The 24,723-nt window shown below is 39.7% G+C and overlaps 2 protein-coding genes across 5 annotated transcripts in view; both read left to right on the top strand.

The window, feature by feature from the left end:
* Ppp6c (protein phosphatase 6 catalytic subunit) overlaps nt 1-12,475 on the top strand; it is a 30,806-nt gene extending 18,331 nt beyond the window's left edge. The window contains exons 4-7 of the mRNA XM_021155618.2: nt 1,921-2,062; nt 6,721-6,800; nt 6,970-7,179; nt 9,248-12,475. Of these exons, the coding sequence (XP_021011277.1) occupies nt 1,921-2,062; nt 6,721-6,800; nt 6,970-7,179; nt 9,248-9,496 (681 nt within the window). The 3' untranslated portion in view covers nt 9,497-12,475. The remainder of the gene's footprint in view (nt 1-1,920; nt 2,063-6,720; nt 6,801-6,969; nt 7,180-9,247) is intronic.
* A 3,673-nt stretch (nt 12,476-16,148) lies between these two features.
* Nucleotides 16,149-24,723, top strand: part of Scai (suppressor of cancer cell invasion) — a 110,915-nt gene continuing 102,340 nt past the window's right edge. For all 4 annotated transcript variants that reach the window (XR_003835591.1, XM_021149060.2, XM_021149052.2 and 1 more), the window contains exons 1-2: nt 16,149-16,289; nt 16,833-16,877. Coding sequence is in view for 3 of the 4 variants with exons in the window: in XM_021149060.2 (XP_021004719.1) it covers nt 16,237-16,289; nt 16,833-16,877 (98 nt within the window). In the remaining variant the exon portion in view is untranslated. The remainder of the gene's footprint in view (nt 16,290-16,832; nt 16,878-24,723) is intronic.

The following is a 24,723-nucleotide window of genomic DNA, read 5'->3' as shown; positions in this document are numbered from 1 at the left end:
AGTTATATGTAATTGCTATATTTGTAAACCACTATATAAATAGGACTGCAGTAATGGCGAGAGGACCCCATAGAACCCCTATTTTATCTGTAAGTGGATGAATATGTGGCAGGTATAGTTGGTTATTCCATACTTTTCCCTAATACACACTTGCTATTATGGTGGAATTTTTTTAAATTTATTTATTCATTTATGTATGAGTACATTGTAGCTCTCTTCAGACACACCAGAAGAGGGCATTGGATCCCATTACAGATGGTTGTGACCCACCATGTGGTTGCTGGAAATTGAACTCAGGACCTCTAGGAAGAGCAGTCAGTGCTATTAACCTCTGAGCCATCTCTCCAGCTCGTGGATATTTTTTAACAGTTTTTTTATTAGATATTTTCTTCATTCACATTTCAAATGCTATATGGTGGATTTTTTTAACTTTACTTTTTTTTTTTTAAATATAATGTTAATTTATTCTCTGAATCTTGTGTGTTTGTGTGTGCACTCATGGAAGCCATTGACAGTCTTAGACATTGCTCCTTAGGTGCCATCCACCTGTTCTTGAAGGGTCTCTCATTACCCTGAACTCCCTAAGTAGGCTAAGCTGGCTCACAGCAAGTCCCAAAGTTCTTTCTGCCTGTTTCCCAGTACTGGATTATCAGAACATGACACCATGTCTTGCTGGTTCTGTGTGGGTTTTGTGGATTGAGTTTAAGTATGGCCTCATACCTACAAAGCAAGTACCTTATTCACTAAGCTAGCTACCTTTCCAGCCCATTAATACAAATATGTGTATGAGTATTTTGCTTATATCTGTGTCTGTACCACATGTGTAGCTTATGCCTGTAAAGGTCAACAGAGAATGTTGGATCCTCTGGAACTTGAATTATAGATGGTTGTGAGCCACATGTGGGTGCTGGCAATTAAACCCAGGCCTTTTGCAAGAACAAGTACCGTTGCAAAGTTCTCCTAATTATTAGTAGTATTTTAAGTTTTTAAAATGTGTTATTTTTTTGTTTATGGGTGTTTTGCCTGCATGTATGTCTGTTTACCACATGCATGCTTGGTGCTTGTGGAGGCCAGAAGAAAGTGTCAGATCTCCTGGAACTGGAGTTACAGATGTTGTTAGCGACTATGTGGATGCTGGCAATAGAACTTGGGTCCTCTGGAAAAGCAGTATTGCTCTTAACTTCTGAGCCACCTCTCAAACCCTATTATGATTTTTTTAAAGCTATTTTCTAAATATTGGTATATTACTGGTCTAAGTCAGACATTAGTTGGAAGTGTAATTTTGTATTTTGTATATGTAGGGTTTTTTTTTCCTGTTTTTTGTTTGTTTGTTTGTTTGTTTGTTTGTTTTGTAAGGGGTCTTACTATGTTGTCCTGGCTGACCTGAAGCTCTCTAAGTAAACCAGGCTTATCTCTGATTTATTGTATTGAGAACAGAATCGCTTACTGAGCCAGAAACTTGGGTTTCAGTAGGCTAGCCATGTGGCCAGCTTCCAGGCTTCACCTTCTCAGTCCCCAGTGTTTGTTAGAGGCAGTTGCAGCCATCTTTTTACATCCACATCGGGATCTCAAAGTTCCTCAAGCTTATAGAGAAATAACTCCTGTTTTAAAATCATTTCTTAAGAAATTATGTTTTAGGGACTGGAGAGATGGCTAAGCAGTAAGAGCACTGACTGCTCTTCCAAAGGACTTAGGTTCAAATCCCATCAATCACATGGTGGCTCACAAACATCCTTAATAAGATTTCATGCCCTCTTCTGGGGTGTCTGAAGACAGCTATACAGTGTACTTACACATAATAAATAAATAAATCTTTAAAAAAAAAAGAAAAATTTTAAAGCAATGTGCAGCTGTTTATTGTTGTTCTTTTGGGCTATTATGCTATTGTACAGTTTGTAACTGTAAACTTTTACTTTACAGGGTGATTTTGTAGACAGAGGTTACTATAGTTTGGAGACCTTCACTTATCTTCTTGCACTAAAGGCTAAGTGGCCTGACCGCATTACACTTTTAAGAGGAAATCATGAGAGTAGACAGATAACACAGGTGTATGGATTTTATGGTAAGACCTTCTTTTCTCTGATTCTGAGTGGTATGTTACTTTTTGGGGGGGAAAGTTGTATAAGTCTATGACTTTGTTTTGTTTTTTGCTTTACTCCACATTTCCTCGGTATAAAAATCTTGCCATATTGTGAAAGGCAGAATGCTGTTCCTAAGGCTGTGGTATACATTGGTTTTTTCGAGACAAGGTTTCTCTGTGTAGCCCTGGTTGTCCTGGAACTCACTTTGTAGACCAGGCTGGCCTCAAACTCAGAAATCCGCATGCCTCTACCTCCCAAGTGCTGAGATCAAAGGCGTGTGCCACCACTGCCTGGCTGGTACATCTTTTCAAATTAGTGTAAAAAAAAAAAAAAAAAAGAATGTAATCTTAAATTTCCCACTTTGGAATCACTGACTGCTTGTTAAAAATGCATATTGTGGGTCTATGAGGTGACCCAGTGAAGGCACTCACTGCTAAGCCTGATAACCGTACTTTGTTTGCCAGGGCCCACATGGTGGACTGAGAGAAACTGACTCTTAAGGTTATTCTCCAACCTCCACATGTTCATCTACAGCATAACTTCCAATATACACAGAGAATGAATAAATAATTTTTTTAAATTACTGTATTATCTTTAATCATGTTTAGATGTTTGTGTGTGTGTGCGTGCGTGCGTCACATGCATGTAGGTTCAGGTGTTTTTAGAGTCCAGAGGCATTGGATCCTCTGGAGTTCCAGTTATGAATTGCCTGATGGGATGCTGGTAATTGACTCCAATCTACGGCTGTCTTAACTGCTGAGCTATCTTTTAAAAAAAAAAATGTGCCGGGTGTGGTGGCGCTCGGGAGGCAGAGGCAGGCGGATTTCTGAGTTCGAGGCCAGCCTGGTCTGGTCTACAGAGTGAGTTCCAGGACAGCCAGGGCTATACAGAGAAACCCTGTCTTGACACCACCACCCCCAAATGTAGATTGCTGGATGTCACTTCAAACATTGTAATCAAATTAAGCATAGGACCCTGGAATCTACTGAAGGTGGATGCTGTGCACATTATACACTGGGGTTTTATCTGCACATGGCCCCCCTCCACACGCCTTCTCTCCTCTTCTTTGTTTTGGTCAGTGTGGGCGATGGAATCCAGAACCTATGTATTCTAGGGCTAGTATTCTACCACGGAGTTGTATCCCCAGACCTTCCTTAATGCTATGTTGTGTTCTTAGCCAGCTTTCTTACTTCCTTAATCTTTTGGTGGTTTTGTTTGTTTTTGACAGGATGTCTCCATAGAGACATAGAGGCCCAAAGTGGCCTAGAAGTCACTGTCATCCTGGGAGGCCTTGATGACATAATCCTTCTGTGGCAGTCTCCTAAATGCTAAGATTTTGAAATGTTTGGAAAACATGAGATTTCTTGAGGATAAGACACAAATCTAAACACAGTTCTGTTTTATATGTACACTATATAATTTTGTCATATTTATAAAATATAATTTTTATACATTATCTATAATATATAGTTTGAAAGTAATTTTGTATAATACCAATTGAGTATCTCTAATCTGAAAATTCACAACCCCAAATCATCATCTGTAAAGTCTGAGACTTTGAGCACCACTAGGACACTCAAAAGTTTCAGATTGTGGATCTGACACTTGAAAGTTTCAGATTTTCGATACTTTTGTTTTATGTGGGGGGCACATGCCCAGGGCATACAAACTAAGCACTTTGTCACTAAGCTACACCTCAAGCTCCAAACTGAAATCTGAAATGCTGTGGAACACAAACCTTTTTTTTTTTTTTTTCCTTTTTCTTTCTTTAATTCTGGAACTTTGAGATAGGATTTTGCTGCATAGATCTGGATGGGCTGGAATTTTCTGCTTGGCCAGACTGGCCTTGAACCTTTGTGGCAGTGTTACTGCCAGCCTTAGTCTCCTAAATGCCTGAGCACTCATAGGGGAAGAAATAGTTCAGATAAGGCATATGAAACATTTGTTTATTTGAGACAGGATCTCATTCTGTAGCTCAGGCTAGCCTGGAATTCACTATGTATCATCCCAAGTTAGCCTCAAAAGTTCAGTAATTTTCCTAAATCAGTCTCCTAATGACTGAACATTTAGTTAGTTAGTTAGTTAGTTAGTTAGTTGCCTGTTTATGGACAGGGTCTCATTCTGTAGCCCAGGCTGGTCAAAAAGTCAGTATCTGGTCCATAATGACCTTGAAATTTTGGTAATCCTCCTGCCTTAGTCTCCCAAATTCTGGGATTATAGATGTATATCCTTTGTTTGTTTGTTTGTAGGTTTTTTGTTTTATTTTGTTAAGTCAGGATCTTCCTATCTAGCTCTGGCTATCCTGAAGCTATGTTTATCAAGCTGGCCTTGAACTCAGATCTCTATGCCTCTATGTCATGAGCATTGAGATTAACGGTGTGTGCCACAACATGCTTGTTTTTAAGGAATATGGAAATAAGCATTTAAACCATTTGTGTGTATGTTTACTTGTGCTAATGTACTTGCACCGTGGCCATGTGTAGAGGTCAGACACAATCTAAACAGTTTATAGTAGTTGGTTCTTTTCTTCCAGCAGGTAGGTTCTGGGGATTGAACTAGGTTGTCAGGCTTGGTGGCAAGCCTGAGATTGTATCCTAATCTTTATCTTATTTAAAAATATGTAAGAATGTGTGTGTGTGTGTGTGTGTGTGTGTGTGTGTGTGTGTGTATTTTAACTTGCTCACCCTTGCTTCCCTGGATGGCCCAGAATTTCCTATGCAGACCACCACCAAATCTACCTGCCTGTGCCTCCCAAGTACAGAAATTGAAGGCATGTACCACCACATCTGTACTTCATTTTATTTAGAATTTGTTCATTTTTGCCAGACTTGGTGGTGGCACATACCTTTAATCTCCTTGGGAGGCAGAGATAAGCAGATGTCTGTGAGTTTGAGGCCAGAATGGTCTATCTACAAAGGGAGTTCCAGGATAACCACGGCTCTTACTACACAGAGAAATCCTGTTCTCAAAACAACAAACCAAAATGAAATTATGTGCATTTTTATTTTATGTGTCTGAGTGTTTGCTTGCAAGTATGTCTGTGCATGATGTACATACTGTAAACTGAATACAGCCCTTGCAAGAGCATTAAATGGTTTTAACCACTGAGCTATCATTCCAATCTCCCAGTTTATTTTCAGTCTCCCAATATTTATTTTTAGTGTGATTCCATTGTAATTGAGGTCATTTATAAAATTTGCTATGCATGTTATTGTGATGCTTAAAAGGTTTAGCGCTTTCTTCCAGCATTTTAAATTTTAGACTTAGATTATGGATACTCAAAAATATATGTAAAAGAAAAAAAAGAGAGAGAAATGTTTTATGTGTGTAATTATACCACTGCAGTCTTCAATGTAGGGCAAAGGAGCAAAATGGGGAGAGGGTGTAGGATCTTTCATTCAGTATGTTTTGGCTGAAGAAAATGCTAATGGTACCAAATTTGGTTTTGAATTTTTTCTTTCTTAGAAGTGTGTTCATCTAGTAGTTTTATTTAACAACAAGATAAGTAGTTACTCGGGAAAAAGATAATTTTATTTACCATGGGATTCACAGGGATTTAAAGCCATAAATAGCTATTGATTATATTGGTTGCTTAATTCATACTGATAAACATACATTGGAGGCTTGAATTTTTTAATTACATTTATTTGTGTATGTGTGTTCATGTCTCCTGTGAATGTCTGTGAGAATGTATGAAGCTAGGCTGTGGTAGCTCATGCCTTTACTCTCGGGAAGCAGAGTGGGTCTCTTGAGAATATATGTGCACGTCTGTGTGTGTATGTCAATGGAGGTCAGAGGACAACCTGAAGGACTTGGTTCTTTTTCTCTACCATGTGGATTCTGGGGTTCAAAGTCAGATCATCAGGCTTGGGGGCAAATGCCTTTAACTGGTAAGCCATCTTCCTGACCCTTCTGAGTCTCATCAGTTCTGCCTGTTAGAACTTGACTAGATGCAGAATTTAGTTGCAGTTTTCAGAAGATCTCTCAAGAAACAGCATTGCCCTGAGGAAGAGTGAATAGGAATTACTCCTATAATTAAGGGTTCTCAAACTTACTTAATTTGATTACCCTCCTAGAATAAGGCATTCATATTAAAGGAGTGCACTGTTTTATAGAGTTATTTGGTGTTAACATAACTGACATTGATTTGAGTTATGTAAAATCAATAATTTGCTTCCTCTTGATAGCATTTTTATATTAGATTCATTCCTGGAATGAAAAAGATTATAATTTCTTTAGAGAACATAGTATTTAAAGATTTTTTAATTATTTTTATTTTATGTACATGAGTGTTTTGCCTGAATGTTGTGTATGTACCACATTTGTGCGCTGTGCCTGCAGAGGCCAAAAGAGAGCATAAGATCCACTCCCTGGAATTATGGATAGTTTTGAGCCCTATGGCTACTGAGAACTGAACCAAGGTCTTCTGCAAGAGAGTCAAGTGTTCTTAACAGATGAGCCATCTCTCCCACTCAGTCTTACTTGTATATATGTATGTGTACCCTAGATTGAACTTGGACTTTATACATGCAAGGTGCTTAAGCACCTTGCCACTGAGCTATATCCCAGTTTTCATCAGGATATGCGTATTGTTAGATAACAACTTTCATTAATGAGAACATTTCTGTTTCCTTCACAGATGAGTGCCAAACCAAATATGGAAATGCTAATGCCTGGAGATACTGTACCAAAGTTTTTGACATGCTCACAGTAGCAGCTGTAAGTTTATGTGAATCTCTTCAGAGCCTCAGATAGTTTTCTTGCCAATAACATTACATGTTTTTAGCAGTTGTGGTCATTTACTTAGTTTTAGTATTTATTGTTGAATTTACACATGACTAAATTTGAGTTTATTATTATCCTTGTTATTCTTTTTTTTTTTTTCTAGTTAATAGATGAGCAGATTTTGTGTGTTCATGGCGGTTTATCTCCTGATATCAAAACACTGGATCAAATTCGAACTATTGAACGAAATCAGGAAATTCCTCACAAAGGAGCATTTTGTGACCTGGTGTGGTCAGATCCTGAAGATGTGGACACTTGGGCAATCAGTCCCAGAGGAGCAGGTTGGCTATTTGGAGCAAAAGTCACAAATGAGGTAAAGATAACAGTTTTGAAAAAGTAATTCTTTGATTGGTAAAAGAATAATGGTGAGCTCATATATTAAACCCATAGCCTAATTTATTAAAATTATGGTTGTTATTGGATATCAGATTTCTACTGTAATTGATTGATTTATGCTTCCTGAATGGTTCAATGAGATTATTAGTGAAAGCACCTATTCAGCATTATCTGCCAATATTATTAAGGTAATAGTTAAGTAAAACACCAAAACAAGATAGGCAACTTTTTTGTTTGTTTGTTTTAATGGCAGGTCATATATCCTGAAACATACATATATTCCAACAGTCTAATCCTGGTTAAGTTCAAATTTTATTTTACTTACTTTTTGTTTAAAACAATTTTTAAGCTTTCTGTTTGTTTTGAGACAGTGTGTATATAACGCTGGTTGTCTGAACTCACTGTGTAGACTAGGCTGGCATCTAACTCATAGAAATCTGCCTGCGGCTACCCAACCCCCAGTGCTGGGATTAAAGGTGTGCACCACTATGCATGGCATAATCTTTATTTTTTATTTTATGTGTGTAGATGTTTTGCCTGTATCTATGTTTGTGCATCATGTGCATGAAGTGCTCGAAGAGGTCAGAAGAGAGTGTTAGATCTCTTAGGACTGGAGTTACAAGTGGTATTGAGCTACTGTGTGGTAGTTGGGAATCAAGCCCCTATCTTCTGGAAAAGTAGCTATCACTGTTAACCACTAAAACATCTCTCTAGCCTGATTTCAAATTTTAAAATAACACACATGAGCTAAGAGAATCCAATATTGTTCCAAGGTATGTACTGGATCTCCATGAGTATTGGAAACATGAACCATTAGGATGAATAATTAGACAGTAATAATATAATATAACTTCTGTTTAAAATTTACAAAACATATTATGATTATAATCTTTGATTTCTCTTCATATACAGTGCTGGCTGTATGAATACAGCAACAGTTTTAAAATTTAGGAACTATTTGCTAAAACTTTAGAGTAAATAAGTTACAAATAAGCTATACACAGAAATTCTGACATCTACTATTTTATGACTACAGCTTTATCAAATTGTGAACCTACTTGTCCTATACACGTAAAAAACAATGCATATATCAAAAGAGCTAAGTACAAGCCTATGGGCAAGTAACATTCACAGACACAGGGATGATGTTCTGTCAAGATATGATCCAACATAATGGAGTCATAGATCCAGGTGCTGGGGCCATTGGTTTGTCCCCAGTTATGGAAAGATTTTACCCAGTCTGGACCTTTTTCTCTTTTAGGTTTTAAAGGAGGATAATTTCTTCATGACATGCAGTAAATCCTCATATAATAATATTAAAAGTAATGTTATTATGAAGTTATTAAGTAGAAAACCTTTGCTTTGCAATGGATAGTAATTATGTAATTATTTTCTCCTAGAAATTTCTTTTTTTACCTGATACAGTTCTTAACTGTAGGTGGTACAGGCTGTTCTCAAACTCTCAGTTCTCCTAGCGTTTTCTGTAATGTTTGTTTGTTTGTTTATTTCTGTGTGTGTATATATACATGCTTGCACACACACATACATGTGTTCAAGGGATGTGAAGAAGTTATAGGACTTGTGGGAGTCTGTTTCCCTACCGTGTGGGTTCTGGGATCGAATTCTTGTTATCAGACTTGGTGACAGGTTCTCACTTACCTGTCTACCAACCTACCCATCTATTATTACTATTATTGTTATTATCACTGCTATTACTGCTACTACTACACTGCTACTATTACTGTATTAAAGATGTGCTGTCTCTGTGTTGCAGAGGTAGGTTTCAGATTTGTGGACACAAGTAATCCTCCTCCCCGCCTCCCAAGTAACTAAGAGTACAGGTGGTAATTACTGTACCTACCTCAGAAACTTGTAATTGTGGACCTTTTACTTCAAAATAGACTTAGGCCAAAATGACTGGAAATTTTGGGGATGATTATAGACTGGGGTTTAGAATCATGATAACTTTATTCATGATAACTTGCTGCTTGGGATGGTTATTAAGCACTTGGATGAAATACTTACAAAGCTTTTCTAAATTTCAGTTTGTTCATATCAACAACTTAAAACTCATCTGCAGAGCACATCAGCTTGTGCACGAAGGCTATAAGTTTATGTTTGACGAGAAGCTGGTCACAGTGTGGTCTGCTCCTAACTACTGCTATCGCTGTGGAAACATTGCTTCCATCATGGTCTTCAAAGATGTCAATACGAGAGAACCAAAGTTATTCCGAGCAGTTCCAGATTCAGAACGTGTTATTCCTCCCAGAACCACGACGCCGTATTTCCTTTGAGGCCTTTGCCATCCCACTGGCCCACTTTTTGCCCTCTTTTACCCCAACTTTCTTGTACCCTCTACAATATACTTTTTATTGAGCACTTTGCTGCTGAAATGCTGCCTCTTGCCTTTGTTTTTTTAATTTTAAATTATCTAAATTTATTGTTTGTTATGGTGTCAATAGCAGTGTTTTTCTATCAGTTTTGTCACTCATCCTCTCCCCACCTTGGACTCGTTTGAGAAGACTTGAGAAATGTCTTAATACTCACATTGCTGCATGTAGCTCTTGCTTTTTTGCTGTTCTGGGGAGACAGGAAGCATTTCTTTTTTAAAAAAGCCAATTGACAATGACATGGAAATCCTCCTCATTTGTATCAGCCAGCCTTCTGTTTTGTTTGGTAGGGTTTAAAAAATTTCAGCAGCAAAGTTGCCCAGTGGGCAGGATGGACTGCATATGCCTGAGTCGTGTACCCTTGTCAACCCGGCTGTAAACCTCACTGTCCTTTGTTGGATGATAATTTGATGTTTTAAAAGGGTATAAAATAAATTGGTCTAAAGGGCTGCCCTCCTTGTTGTGTTTTTAAATTTTAGTTAAAAACTGCTACAGCTATGACTTTGTACATTAAGATAATTGTACTGATCTTTTTTCAGAAATCTTGTATTTTTTAATAAAATAATCTTAAAACCCAGATAGGTTAAGTGTTAGAAATTTTAAACAACTTACATTGTTAGCTGAAAGTTTCTTTTTCTTTCTTACTTTTTCTTTTTTTTCCTTTTTCATTTTCTTTGTTAAGTTTTTGACCCTTTGGTTGAGTTAAATTTCAATTGAAATTCAATATTTTTTTAAAAAAAAATCACTAAATTGTGCCTAAAGAACATAACTGCCATATTAATGTTTTTATTTCTATAGTACTAGAAAAACATTTAATACTTGTAGCATTGATGTGTTGATTTGATACCAGTTGAGTAGAATGTGCTCAGTCCAGTTTACACTCTGTCATGAGTATCATCAAGTAAACACATGTACTATTCAATAGCAAGCATTCTCTCACTGTAACCCTTGACCTTAACTTTTACAAAGTATTCAGTTTTTAACTGCAATTTTAAAGGCTGAACAATCAGAACCCCTGTGTTTGTGAATTATAGTCTGAAGCAGATTATTTCAAGTTTAAGAAGAAACAGACTGTTCTCTTGTGAAGGTCTGTCATACTATATTTCAGCTTTGTGTTTGTAACTTGACTATCTAAAGGGTTGTGATGACCAGTTCTTGATATATAATTGTCCATTAATAAGGACAAGTATATCATTATCTCTTATGACTGTACTCATAGATGATTTTGGGATGTACCATCTTATGAAATTGTTGGTATCCCTTTATAATTTCTTGTCATCCTAGGAAATCCATGTGAAGCCGATTGATAAAGCACTTTAGCATCTGTTCAGGTAGTTTTAAAAGCAACTTTTCCCCTTCAGGATAAGAACTTCCAGGTTATCTAAAAATGCAATAAAGATCTTAATAGTCTAAGCTTCTTGGCAAATAATCTTTCATCAGGGTTTCTTTTACTCAATGAGCACAATATTATTTTGATTTTATTTGTCCCCAACCACCTAGCTCCTTGTACAGTTTTTAATTGTGTAGCTCTGTGAAAGAAGTGGCTGAGACATTTGATACACACACTTGAACTAATAGTGGATCAGTAGCTTTGTGCTACTGTCCTAACCCCAGTGTAATTCAGGTGGAAAGGTATTTTTATCTCACAGGAATATGTAGCTATGTATTTTACTAATTGTGAAACACTGGAATTAATGATGCAGACAACTCGGTGTGGTTTTTGAACAGCTCTGCAGTATTTTCTTGATCATGTTACCATGAATTGTATTTAAGTGCTTGCCCTCCTGCTTTTAAGTTGTACCAGTTAAACCAGTAACTCTCAATCCCCTTTCCACTTCACACTCCTTAGCTTAGTTGATGTAGTTGTTTTCATTCTCCTTGTAATGTGACTTATTTTCAAGTCATGGTGTACTGCATTTGTTTGTCATTAGCTGGGCATGTGCCAATAATATTCTGTCCATTCCTTAGCTGCCATCTCTGTTTTGCCTGACTATTCTTCCACTGATAATGGCTTTGGGGCATGGAAAAGGTAGTTTTTGCTATTAGAGTTGTGAGGGAAAGAGAGAGTGAATGAATGTATTGGACTTTGTAAGCCTGAAAAAGAATATTCGGATCCCTCTACTAAACAAGGGCTATGTATTATACAGAGTAATCTTGTGGGAGATACTTGCAAGCCAGAGATCTGTAGGCGAGGGAATCTGCTACTCCCTGTATCTAGGCCGAATGTAAAATCCCTTATGTTGTATCAATGGAGCTAAGAACTATTTTTATTTGCCTGTGATATTCTTGGTTTCTAATAAAGTGTTCTAGGCTCCAGTGAGAACTGTCTACTTTGAATTGCCATCTCCTCCCTTTCTTCATTGGCTGATAGACTCTTGGCTAGCTTTCCATAGGTCAATGCTTCTCCCTGAAGAATCTGATTTCTTTAAATGTGTTCACTCGTGCGTGATCCTAAAAAGCCTTGACTACATCTAATATACAACCTGTACCAGCTCCTGTTCTATCTGGATATCTAGAACTGTTGGAAGATTTTGACATCTTAAATGCTGAGTTTTGCTTTTGAAATAAGGTTCAAAATGTTCGTTGCATTTAAGATCTGTGTGTTGTTTGCTCTGTAACCCCAGCTCCGGGTGTTGGAAAATGCCTGTACTGTGAAAGCCTGCCATTGTCAGAAGTAGAAACACTTTTGTCAGCTTCCAGAAAATTATGTACAGAGTTAAAGAGATTTAACTACAAGATTTATCTACAAGAATCCAAATCTTTCAATGTCACTGTTTTCTAAATGCTAATGTTTGTAAAGCACCTTCAGTTCTTTGAATGAAAGGTGCTACATTCCCTCATTGTCAATTAATAAAAAGATTATAGGAAGTTTGTGAAAAATAATTTTATCTAATGCAGTCTACAGAATTCCCTGAGAAGAAGGTAGCATTTCATGTAATTTATGTTTTCAAAGAAATGCTAGTTTTTTCACTTGGTTGCCTGACTGGTAAATAGAACTAACCTTTTTGCCTCCTGCATTTGCCTATGGGCTAAGTGTTCCAGTTTCTTAAAAGCAGTATTTATTGTTCGAGCCCAGATTCTGTGCTCAGTACCATGCTTCATGAAGTCGTCACAACTATTTCAATTGTATATTTAGAGTTGTGGTAATGAAATGAAAGTAAGTTAATCAAAACCAATAAGAAACATTTGAAAAGCCCCTATAACAATGCAAGTTTCCTTCATTGCATGAATATATGCCTTTCTTATGAGAGTAAGTTTGTGCTTAGATTACTAACATGGTCCTTAATTAAACAATGTATGAGGTTTATATACAATTTCCTTTATGTACTTCCACAAAAACATCTATTGTATAATATATGCCACTCAGGGAGTACCTAATCATTATTAGGTATCTCACATTTTGTATATAAATGAGAGTGGAAAATTATTTATTTATATATATATATATAATCAATCAAACATTTTAGGTAGATGCTAATCATGTCCTATTTTGCAGTGCTGAGGAAAGAACTCAGGGCCTTGGGGCCTCATGCATGCTAGGTAAGTGGTCTTCCAGTGAGCTACATTCCTAGCCCAAGCATGTCCTTTTTATTTGTTTCTTTGTTTATTGGACTTGGTGAGGTGGTTGAGACAGAGTCTCACCATGTAGACTAAACTGTGCCTTCCAAGGATTTAAGACATACTTACCATCCCCAACCTGCCTTGTGGTACTCTTGCTATGGATCTCTGCCTATGTTGCTTCCTCACTGCCCAACACAAATGAAGAAATGGGATTGGAGAGAACAAGTAATTTGTCAAGGTCACAGAGAATTGAAGCGTGAACCCTGAGGGCACATCACAGTGACTGCTCAAGCCTTCTATTTTAAGCACTATTGGTTTTTGCAGCTATGTGACCCTGAACAAATTGAATTCTCTTATCTTTTATTTATGTTCTAAAAGGAATATAGTAAGGTTGATTATAGTATTAAAAATAGCACCCACAAAATGCCCAGTACTTGGCCCAAAGATGTTACTTACTGAGGACCCAACCAAAATCAGTGTGTTTAGGGAAAGGAACCCAGAGTGAAATATTGCCAACAGTATAGCTTTAAAAAAAAAAAAAAGAAAAAGAAAAAAAGTTTATTTGTCCTTATGTGAATGAATGGTTTTGCCTGCATTTATGTTATTCGTAGAGTTCAGAAGAGGGCATCAGATGCAGGATTAGGTATGATTGTGAGCCAACATGTCAGTGCTAGGAACTGAACCCAGGTCCTCTGCAAGTACAAGTGCTCTTAACCACTAAGCCATCAATCCAGCCCCACAGTGTAGCCTTTTAAATACAAGGGATGTAAAAGAAGTGTTTGGTACAGGAGGAGACATGGAATAGTGGGCTGGCGTAATAGAATGTGCATGGTTTATATAAGAGCCTAGAAGCTGAGATGATAGAACTTGGACACAACATGAAGTGTTCATTATAGAAAGGCTCAACAACTGGGAGCAGCAGTTCTATTGACAGATTGTCTATGCTTCAGAGAAGACTGTCCAATTAGGGAAAATGTTGGAAAGATTATTTAAGGGCTCCGCCCCCCTGAAAATCCTTAATTTCTTCTTGCTGGATTGATAAAGTAAATGGAAATAGGATAAAATTGACATGATTGGTGGCCCTAGGGTTATGTCATTTGGGGGAGAACAGCAAATTTTTGATATTTTCCCTAGTCAAAGCTATTTTTAAGATCCCATAACAGGGCTGGAGAGATGGCTACTCTTCCAGAGAAGCCTGGGGTTCATTTCCCAACACCCACAACCTGTAAATCACAACTTGTAACTCCAATCTCAGGAATCCTACATGGGCACCAGATATACATGTGGCATACAGGCTACATGAAGGCAAAACACCCATACACATAAAAATTTAAAATCCTGATAACATCTGGAAATGCACTTCTGAAGGAGTCCATGCTGGGGGTCCTAGGCTACATCCTCAGCAGTGGGCCAGCAAGACAGCTTAACAGATCAAGTTCCCCCAGGACCCACGTGATGGAGAGGAATCCCAAGAGCTGTCCTCTGGCCGCCTAAATGCCCTTGCATTCATTCACCCGACTCATACTCTTCCCCTTCGTCTCCTCTCTCTCCCTCTTTTTTTTTACTCCCTCCTCCCTTTCATAAGAGTAGCTCCTCAGCAATGCAAAAATAAATCCCACTACAACTTGGCAGCATCCCATTGTTTCATAAAAGGAAGGCCATTCCACATCGAAGATGGATGCAAGATTAATCATTTAGGAATAAAGGAGAACCCCTTGCACCAAATACATTTGTGAAAAAGTAGTTATCTCAATATTTGGGATACTATCCACTTGTGGAGATTTGTGAGATACTTCTCATGCATTTTATTTGCTGTTGTGTGCTGTGTGTGTACAGGTGTGTGTGTGTCATGTGCATGTGGAGGTCAGAGAGTCCTCTGGGTTTGAGGACAAGCCACATCAGGCTTGAACAGCAAGCACCTTTTACTCTGCTGAGCCATATATCTGCCACTACATTGTTGGTGTGTGTTTTAACAAAATGTGTTCTAATAAAATGAAAATGGCTCAAGAGAAAGTTTTATGCCTTCTTCCAAATGGAAGGAATGAACTTAGAATCTGCCAGACAAATTTGCATAGATCTTAAGAATTAAATTCTTCAGGTGCACTACATATACATCTGCTATATTTTCAAAGATAGCTTTTTGTTAGAACAGAATAGAAAAGGTTACTAGTATTAATTGTATTTACATGCTTATGCATGTAATGTTTTGCATGTTTAGGTCTGTCAAAAAAATGCAGTGAAATTTTATACCAAAAATGATTAGCTGGTTAGATTTTTGAATCATCTGAAATGGCACAGAATGGCTAGCTTATACAAGAAGCAGTTCTTTTTAGGCTTTTCAAAATGGAATACATTCCTCGTGGTTATTGTAATTGGTTCTTTTTGCAATGCTGGTTTTTTTTTTTTTTTCCCGAGGTAATTAAAGAAATCCTGCTTTCTTACAAGCTTGCATCCAAGCTTAGGATCTTTCCTGCAGCCAAACTGCTTGATCTCTACAATTTGAGATCGAGTCCCTTTTGAAGGGTGACATCAAGCCGCATTCGAGGTGATTCAGAAGACTATGAGAGAGCTGCTTTGCCCTCGAACTTCTGAATGTATCTGGAGAAAGTGCTGCGCTTGATTTTGGTTCTGGAGCGGTGCGGAGGCGGAGGAAATAGCAGGTGTCTGGGAGGTGTCTGGGATGCGGGATGCCAGCCAAAGAGAACCTGCAGGCAGGTGTCTGGCGCCGGAGATGTAAGTCCCCCGTTCTGGCACACGGAGGCGCTCAGGGCTCCTCTCGCTCTGCTAGCAGTCTTTAAGGCACCTCTGCTGCCACCTGCAGTCTCAACCAAACTCGGGGTGGGCCACGCGGGACATGACGGCCTAAGCACCCAATCAACGATCGGATTTCTAGATACCCTGCCGTTGTGGCCAATAGAAACCGAGGAGAGGCGAGGAGGGGACGGGCCCGAGCCCCGAGGCAAGCCTGGCCGGGGCGCGAAGCCCTCCTCCCGTCTCTCCGCCTACTCCAGCCTCCGCCGCTTCAGCTTCCCGAGCGAGCCCTGCGGCCGCCGGAGCATCTCCCGCGGCGGAGCAGGAGCCGGATGGTCAGAGGAGCCCGGCAGTCCCAGCAGCCGCGGAGTCGCCTGGCCCCCAGGTGGGGTGGGCTGCGTGGCGAGGCGGAGGCTAGGGGCGAGGGGCCCAGAGAGCGGGCCTGGGGCTGGCGGCCGTGGTGTCTAGGCGCCGAGCCCTGAAGGGGCGGGGGTACAGGCACTCAGCATCTCGGGGGCGCCAAGGGAGAGCAGCGAGCGAGGGCGCGCTGGGCGAGAGCGGAGGGCGCGCGCCCCACCGGGGAGCCAAGGAATGCGGGGAACCGGGTCTGAGGGGCGGGGCCGTGTCTGAGGGGAGCTAGGGGGGCCTGCGGCTCTGGGCAGACAATGAGGCCGACCTGGCGGGTGGTTGGGGGAGCCGAACGTTTGGGGCAGGGAACCGAGAGCATTCGGGGACCAGTGAGTCCCGGTCGCTTGGTCGTGGGAGGGAAGGAAGCCCTGCCTGTGGGGTGTTTGTAAGGTCACGGGTAGGCAGAGCCAACCTGTGGTCAGCCTGTGGCCCCCGAGGGTGGTACATGAAGTGCCCCACAAGCAAGGCAAGGCAAACGGTGTGTTGTCTTAGTTACGGGTCTCATTTGTTTGGTCTGTAGACTGTCTGGCACAGTGGAGAAACCACCCCGAAAACGGAAAAGCAGGTAAGGCAAATGCCTTCCTCTCTAGCTTCGTGTTTTTCCTGTTTGCTTGGCTGCCCCTGTGCTGCATAATTACGTGGTAAGTAGATAAAGTTTCTTATTTAGGTCCTTTTTTTTTAGTAAATTCGACAGCATGGAAAGGTATTCCCTTTGAGAACTTCAGATTACCACCACCTTCGACCCCTTGCAGGTATATGATAGGGGAAATGGGGAAACATTAAGAAAGCCCCACTTTCGACTTTAGTCTTAATTTCAACTTTGGCATCTCTAACGGAGATTGTCATTGAACAGCTACTGTGTGCCAAGTGTCGTATACCAATTCTCTGTATTATTTTCTGTGACAGTTTTGCAAAAGAGGGAACTGAACCATAGAGTAGCCAATACTTAGCAAACAAAGATCACACATCTAATAAATGATAGAACCAGGATTTGAATCCAGGTTGTCTAACTGCAGAGTTTATGTTCCTTGTACTGTAATGCTTCTAATACATATACAGTTGAACAGAGTCCCACTCCTGGCTTTCTCTCTCTTTTTCTTTATAAAGTCTAATAAACTGAAATGGTTAATAGGAAAGTAGCCACTGAGGACTTACATAGGCCGCAGACAACTGAATTTTTCCTTAGGCAATGAAGAAGAGTATTCATCCCACAAATATGTTTTAGTGTATTTCCTTTGTTAGGACTACATCACAATTTTATTTAATTATTTGAAGATTTCCTTTCTTTACCTACATTGGAGTTGAGGAAGTAAGCTACAGTAATGAGGTTGCGGCCAGTAGCACCATTTCATAACTAACACTTTGGACGTTAATATACAGATAAGCTCAATCATGGATACAGAATGCCAGTGGTGGGAGTGGGCAGTTGCCAAATAGCTTTGCCACCTTTTAGGCCTGCATGTCTACTCCCAGACTCACATAGCGCTACTGCACACCCACAAGGTTGGCTAACACACCTGAGGAACTGAACTTTTTATAGATCAGTATGTGTTTTTGTGTGCAGGTGAGTGTTTGTGCGTGCATGTGTGTTCATGTGTGTGTGCCCTGTCTGTGCATGTGTGTGCAGGCGAATGCACATACATGCATGTCGATGTGAAGCAGTCTTCTCTTGTGTCTGGAGGCAGGCCCTGTCACTGAGGCTGGCCCTTTCATTGAGGCTGGCCCTGTCACTGAGACCTGGGGCTCACCATTTGGCTAAGCTGGCTGCTAGTCAGCCAGTAAGTCCCTGGATCTATCTGCCTGTCTTTACCTCAGTACTTTTAATTTTCAGGGTAATTTTTTAAAGTTTTTACATTTCTCATTTTGTATGTATATGTAGTGTGGACATTGCATGTGAGGTCAGAGAATAATTTACAACAATCAGCACAAAAATATGAATGTGAGGGTCTCTAAATTTTAATGATTTCCTGATAGGATAACAAGATGTATTGGAGTAAATAAACTTAAATTTTTATGTTTATTTAGTGTGTATGTGTGTGTTTGCCCGCATGTATGTATATGTGCATGCATGCACAAGCATGGAAGGCAGGGACAGTTTGCAGGAGTCAGTTCTTTCATCATGTGGGTCTCAGGGATTGAACTTGGGTTGTCAGACATGGCAGCAAGTGTCTATCCACTAAGTTGTTTTGCTGGCCCAAATTAAGTAATTTTTGTTATTACTAAAATTATTTTCATAGCAGTTACTGCTTAGCCTATTGCTCCTTTGTAGACTATGCAGTAAACTAGAATTCCTATGGTCTGAAGTATGAATCTATTTGTCCTTCCCTCTGCCCCCCCTCCCCCCACCTCTCTGTCCTATCACCAAGAGTGGTTGAGTCCACTACATTTACACATATGTATGTGTATATATATATATATATATATATATATATATATATATATATATATATATATACACACACACAAATAGAAATGTATTTTTAACTTTTTCCAGTGGTGGTAAATAGAAAATACAAATATTACAAGGTTGTGTTACTTATTTTTTATAATNATATATATATATATATATATATATATATATATATATATATATATATATACATGCACACACACAAATAGAAATGTATTTTTAACTTTTTCCAGTGGTGGTAAATAGAAAATACAAATATTACAAGGTTGTGTTACTTATTTTTTATAATGGCTGTAGTTTATTTCTCAGTTACCCTACTGCCAGACTCTGGGGTAATTGAGTATTACCTGACTGGAGTTTTTTTTGGCCTCTAATCTTCAATTTATTTACTGTGATCATTCATTTATTTCTTTCTTTTTTTTGGGGGGGGGGGGACAGGGTTTCTCTGTATAGCCCTGGCTGTCCTAGAACTCACTTTGTAGTCCAGGCTGGCCTCGAACTCAGAAATTCGCCTGCCTCTGCCTCCTGAGTGCTGGGATTAAAGGCATGTGCCATTACACCCGGCTGATCATTCATTTCTCATGTAGGAGCCCCATGTGTTTCCTCCTTGTTGAATATAATTCAATTTTTTTTTTTTTATCCTAGCTGTGGCAACTGAGGACTGTCTGTTTCCCTTCTACCTCCTTTTCTAGCCACTGGTTAGTCCTGTAGCCATAGAAATTCTCTTTGATAGATCTGGTGAGCCAAGATGAGTGAATTGCTGAATGTGTGTTCTGTTGGCCATTTCCTGAGCGTGTCTTCTCTTTAATTTTTACACATGATTACCCTTTCTTTCTCAGCACTCTGACTCCACTCCTTTCTTTGAGACTTAGTACATGCATCACATCCGCAGTGAGGCTTTTCCCCATTCTCTTCCCCTTCCCTGTGCTCTCCTCTTTTGCTCCCAAATTTTCATGCGACGATCCTGGCTGGATGTGGATACACCTCTTGTCACATGTATGCTGTGAGCTCATAAACTACATGGCTAAAATAATGTACAACAATGTTCACTCTGTACATATTTCCCAATCCATCCCCTCTGTGTTGTTCTGCACAGTTCTGTGTATCATACAAAGGTCCTTTCCCATATGTGTTGTCTTGCTTGGCATGCAGGAAGCCTCGAGCTTAATCCTTAGTACCAGTACAGGCGGGAGTGGGATCCTTTCTGAGCCTGAGGGTGGGAGGATGGGCGGGGGGGGGGGGGAGGCAGAATTAGTTCAACAGGCTGATGGTCACAAAATCCCTGGTGTTGTGATTAGCACAGTATTTTCTGTATGCTGTAAGTTCCAGGTGAAAGAAAACTCATGAAATCCAGTACACAGTGTACATTCTTAGTGCCTGTAGAGTCCGGAAAAGGGCTTCGGATCTGGTGGAGTTTAGACAGCTGTGAACAGTCAAGTGGGTGCTGGGAATTGAACCTGGGTCCTTGGAAAGAGCAGTCAGTGCTCCTATCTGCACATCTCCCCATCCCACCTTTCTTTAGTTTTTATTAGTTTTTTTCAGAATTTTGAACAATGCGTTTTAATCATATTCAACCCCTCTCGGCCCTCTCTCTCCCAGACTACCCAACTTTATATGTACATGCCTCTCTGGTTACTTTTTACTTTTTATTTTCCCCCAAGTGCAGTTTACACTGCTGTATACTTTTGGACCTGTGGCCTTCACTGGAGGGTGGTTTAGTTACCAGATGCTGCAGCCTTGAAGAAAACGTATTCTCTCTAACAGCAGCTCCTTAGCCAGGCATAGGACTTGCTGTCCATCTACATTTTCTGTGCTGGAATTTTATCTGGCCTGAGCATATCCAGGTCTTGTGCATACTGTCTTAACCGATTCGAATTCAGGTGTACACTGTCCTCTACCCAAGGCTCAAGGTCCATAGCAAAAGAGGAAGCAAAAAGATAGTAAGAGCCATAAGTAATAGCTGACCACAGGGAAACTGTTTCTGGATACAGCAGGGCAGTCCTCGATTTTTAAAAATTAGTGTATTTTGGTATCTCTGAGTGTTTTCCAGCATGTGTGTATGTGTACACATGAGTGCCTGGTACGAGAGGACGTCAGAAGAGTTCATTGCACCCCTTGAACCAGAGTCACAGATGGTTATGAGCCACCATGTGCGTGCTTGGGATGGAACTTTATTCCTCTGCACGAGCAATAAGTGTTCTTAGCCACTTAGTTATGTCTACAGCCCCACCCCAGTCCTTTTTAAGACATGTATAGTTGAGAGAATTGTAAATCAATTAAGCCAAAGACTATTTGAGAGAAAAAGAATAAAATTAAATCTGTAACTCTGGGTTGGCTGTGCATTTTCTGGAGTACGGTGAGTGAAGAAATTAATCTTCTACATCAGTGATGTCTAACAGTAAACATAAATTGCTCAAGAGAAGTACAACCTTTTCTTTTCTTTTTTTGGACAGGAAGACCTAAGATTGATTTCTCTCACTGATTTACCCACTGGGACGTTAGCTTTTCTTGATGATAGACCTGGGAGGGGGGGTGTCATTAAATAAAATATTTTTAATATTGCTTTAGAGATTAAGCCCAGGACCTTGTGCATACTGTGTCAGCACTGTACATCTGAGCTACACTCACAGCTCATAATGAAGTTTTTCAGCAAGGGTCTTATGTACTTATATAGATATATTTTCCAGACTGACCTCAAATTCAGTAATAGCTATGGATGACCATGAACTTCGGATTTTTTTTTTTTCTTCCATCATCTAAATGCTAGGATTACATGAATGTCTAACATCCTAGTTTTTATGGTATAGTGGCTTGAACCCAAGGCTTCATACATGCTAGGGATGCATTCCACCACCTGACGTATGTCCCCAGCCCTCCATAGTGAGTTCCTAAGGGTTATCCCTCAGAATGCGTGTCAGTCTAAGCTGAACAGTACCCAAAGGCATCTGCTGTTTTTAATTTGAAACTTTCATTTGCTCATCCTAGGTCATCTTTCTACATGGTACCATGATCAAATACATTTTACTTTGTACTGAGAGACAATGGCTCAGTAAACTAGTGAGCTAATAAATAAGTGGCTGGTGAAACAAGTTACTGTAGGCCGGGATTGAAAGTTATGTAATATTACTGTGTGCCCTGGTAGGTGGGTGAGACTGAAAGGAGTCAAATTTGGAATATTGATCTCTCTCTGGCTTTGAAAAATCTGTTAGTAATGTTTTGGTTGTGAGGTAGAGAAGTTTTTCAGGTCCTATATAGAACAAAGTCCAACTTGTATGGGTAGAATTCACATTGCTGAAATCTAGTCAGTTGTTAAATCCCCAGCATGATAGATAGATAGACAGATACATACATACATACATACATACATACATACATACATGCATACATACAATAAAAACCATATCTGGATGGTTTTTGAGGGCTTTTAAAAATTTATTTACCCAGCACTCGGGAGGCAGAGGCAGGCGGATTTCTGAGTTCGAGGCCAGCCTGGTCTACAGAGTGAGTTCCAGGACAGCCAGGGCTACACAGAGAAACCCTGTCTCGAAAAACCAAAAAAATAAATAAATAAATAAATAAATAAATAAATATAAAAATTTATTTACATCAAAGAAAACCAGGCATTTTGATGATATAATTTTTAAAATTACATTTATTCGTGTATGTGTGTATGTGTGTGTGTTTGTGTGTATTTGTGCATAGCAAGGTGTGAATGTGTAGGTCAAAGGAAAACTTGAGGTGGTTGGTTCTTCCCTTTCCACCACATATGTCTGGAGAGTCAAACTCCCGTCATCAGGTTTGGCAGCAAGTGAACCATTTCACTGGCCCAAAAGATGCCTTTGTTACTTGAATTATTTAGAATATCCTGTGACTCTTCCTTTTTCTTAGGATTAATTTTATTTGTGTGTGCATGTACATACACATGGCTCACATGCAGGTTAGCACCCGTGTAGGTTAGAAGAGGGCATTGGATTCCCTGGAACAGGCAGAGTGAGTGAGCTGAAAACTAACTCAAATCCTCTGGCATCTGTGCTCCGACTGCTGAGCCATCTCTATAGCCTGTGGTATATGCTCTGACTGCTGAGCCATCTCTATAGCCTGTGGTATATGCTCTGACTGCTGAGCCATCTCTATAGCCTGTGGTATATGTCATTTGTTTGAGATACAAATTGAAATACTTTTCTATTCTAGGTTCTTGAGATGTAGACATAGTGATATATGCCCATGCTGGGGAAAACTCTTATTGATGGGGAAAATACACTGTAATATGAGATAATGTGTTGGTTTTGTTTATACAAAGGATTTTTAGTAACTCTGCTTATTGGTAGGGAGGGTGATTCCAGACATTTGTAGGCCCTGAAGGTCTGGAAGACTAATTTTGTTGATAGTGTAACTGCTGGAATGAATAGTAGAGATAAACCTAAATAAAAGCAATGCTTCTCACCTGTTAACGGTTTGGATCTAAAATGTCCCCTAGAGCTTCATGTGTTGAAGGCTTGGTCCCCAGGGCAGCACTGCTGAGAGGAAGAGAAACTTTGAGTAAGTGATTGGATAGTGAGGACTCTGACTTCCTCAATAGGTTAATCCGTTGGTGCATCCATAAATTGATGCACTATTAGCATGGGTATGGACTAGCTGAAGGGAATGGGTCCTTTAGGATGCTATATCCTATCCCTAGCTAACACGAACACATCAGCTAAAGGAGATTTTTGTTTCTTAAGGAACATTTGGCAGAGTCTGGAGGCATTTGGTTGTAAGAGCCTTGGGTGCCTAGTGGGTGGGGGAATGCTGCCTCACATTGTGCAGTACCATGGCAGCTGCCTTGGTTACCTAGCTCAAATGTCAGCAGTGCTTACATGCCTGTAATCCCAGGCCTCAGCTTAGCCGCATATACACAGTCCCTAGATATAAACAATAAAACATTTTTTCATAGTCAATAATGCTGAGACTAAAATTCTGAACTAAAATTTGAATTTTAGTGCTTTTCCATAACTTTTGGAGCTGGTTAAGAGCACTGACTGCTCTTTCAGAGGTCCTGAGTTCAATTCCCAGCAACCACATGGTGGCTCACAACCATCTGTAATGGGATCCAATCTTCTGGTGTGTCTGAAGACAGCAACAGTGTACTCACATACATAAAATAAGTAAATAGATCTTTAAGAATATAAAAAGTAATAGCTTTGAGAACTTGAACAAAGTAACCTCTGATTTTGCTTTCTCTTTCCTTCCTCTATTTATTTATTTTTTAATAGGATCCGGCTAGATAGTCCAGGTTAGTCTTGAACTTTTTGTTGTTTTGTATTTGAGAAGAGGCTCTCTGTGTAGCCCTGTCTGTCCTGGAACTCACTATGTAGACCAAGCTGACCTTGAACTGCTTGCCCTGCTTCCTGAGACATGTGCCACCATACCCAGCTCTGGTTTTGAGCTTTTGACCTTCTTGCCTCAGCCTTCAGAATGTTGGGGTGAAAGATATATCACCGTGTCTGAACTTTTATGTTGCGGAGGGCCCAAGTTCAATTCTCAGTACCCATATGGTGGTCAGTATCATCAATATCTCCATCTCCAGTCCCTGCTCTGGCCTCCACAGGCACCAGGCACACACCGACATGCATAACACACATAAAACACACATAAAAATAACATAAGTCTTTTTTAAGAAAGCCTATTATAGGTGGGCAGCAAGGTTATGGAAACCCTGTTATAGGTTTCAGATATTATTTGAAAGCATTCTTAGTTTGAACTCATATAAGCAAACAGTATGTAAAGAACAAATTAAGCTAAGTCAGATATAAGAGTGGGCTATGAATGACTTTCAAAAGGATAGATAGCCCAAGATAATTTGACTGTGGTCTGTAATAGAATTAACTCTCTACTGTAGTGGTGAGTTTATGCTACACCACTTTGGCTCCTGGTGGATTGCACTCCCGCACCCACCCAGGAGCTATCTTTGGATCTGCAAATGAAAGACACATTAGCTTATTTTTTTTTTTTTTTTTTTTTT

This window comes from Mus caroli, chromosome 2 (genome assembly GCF_900094665.2).
Source record: "Mus caroli chromosome 2, CAROLI_EIJ_v1.1, whole genome shotgun sequence".
Classification (NCBI taxonomy): Eukaryota; Metazoa; Chordata; class Mammalia; order Rodentia; family Muridae; genus Mus; species Mus caroli.
The sequence above is the reverse complement of the archived record's forward strand: the minus strand, read 5'-3'. Positions and strand labels throughout refer to the sequence as shown.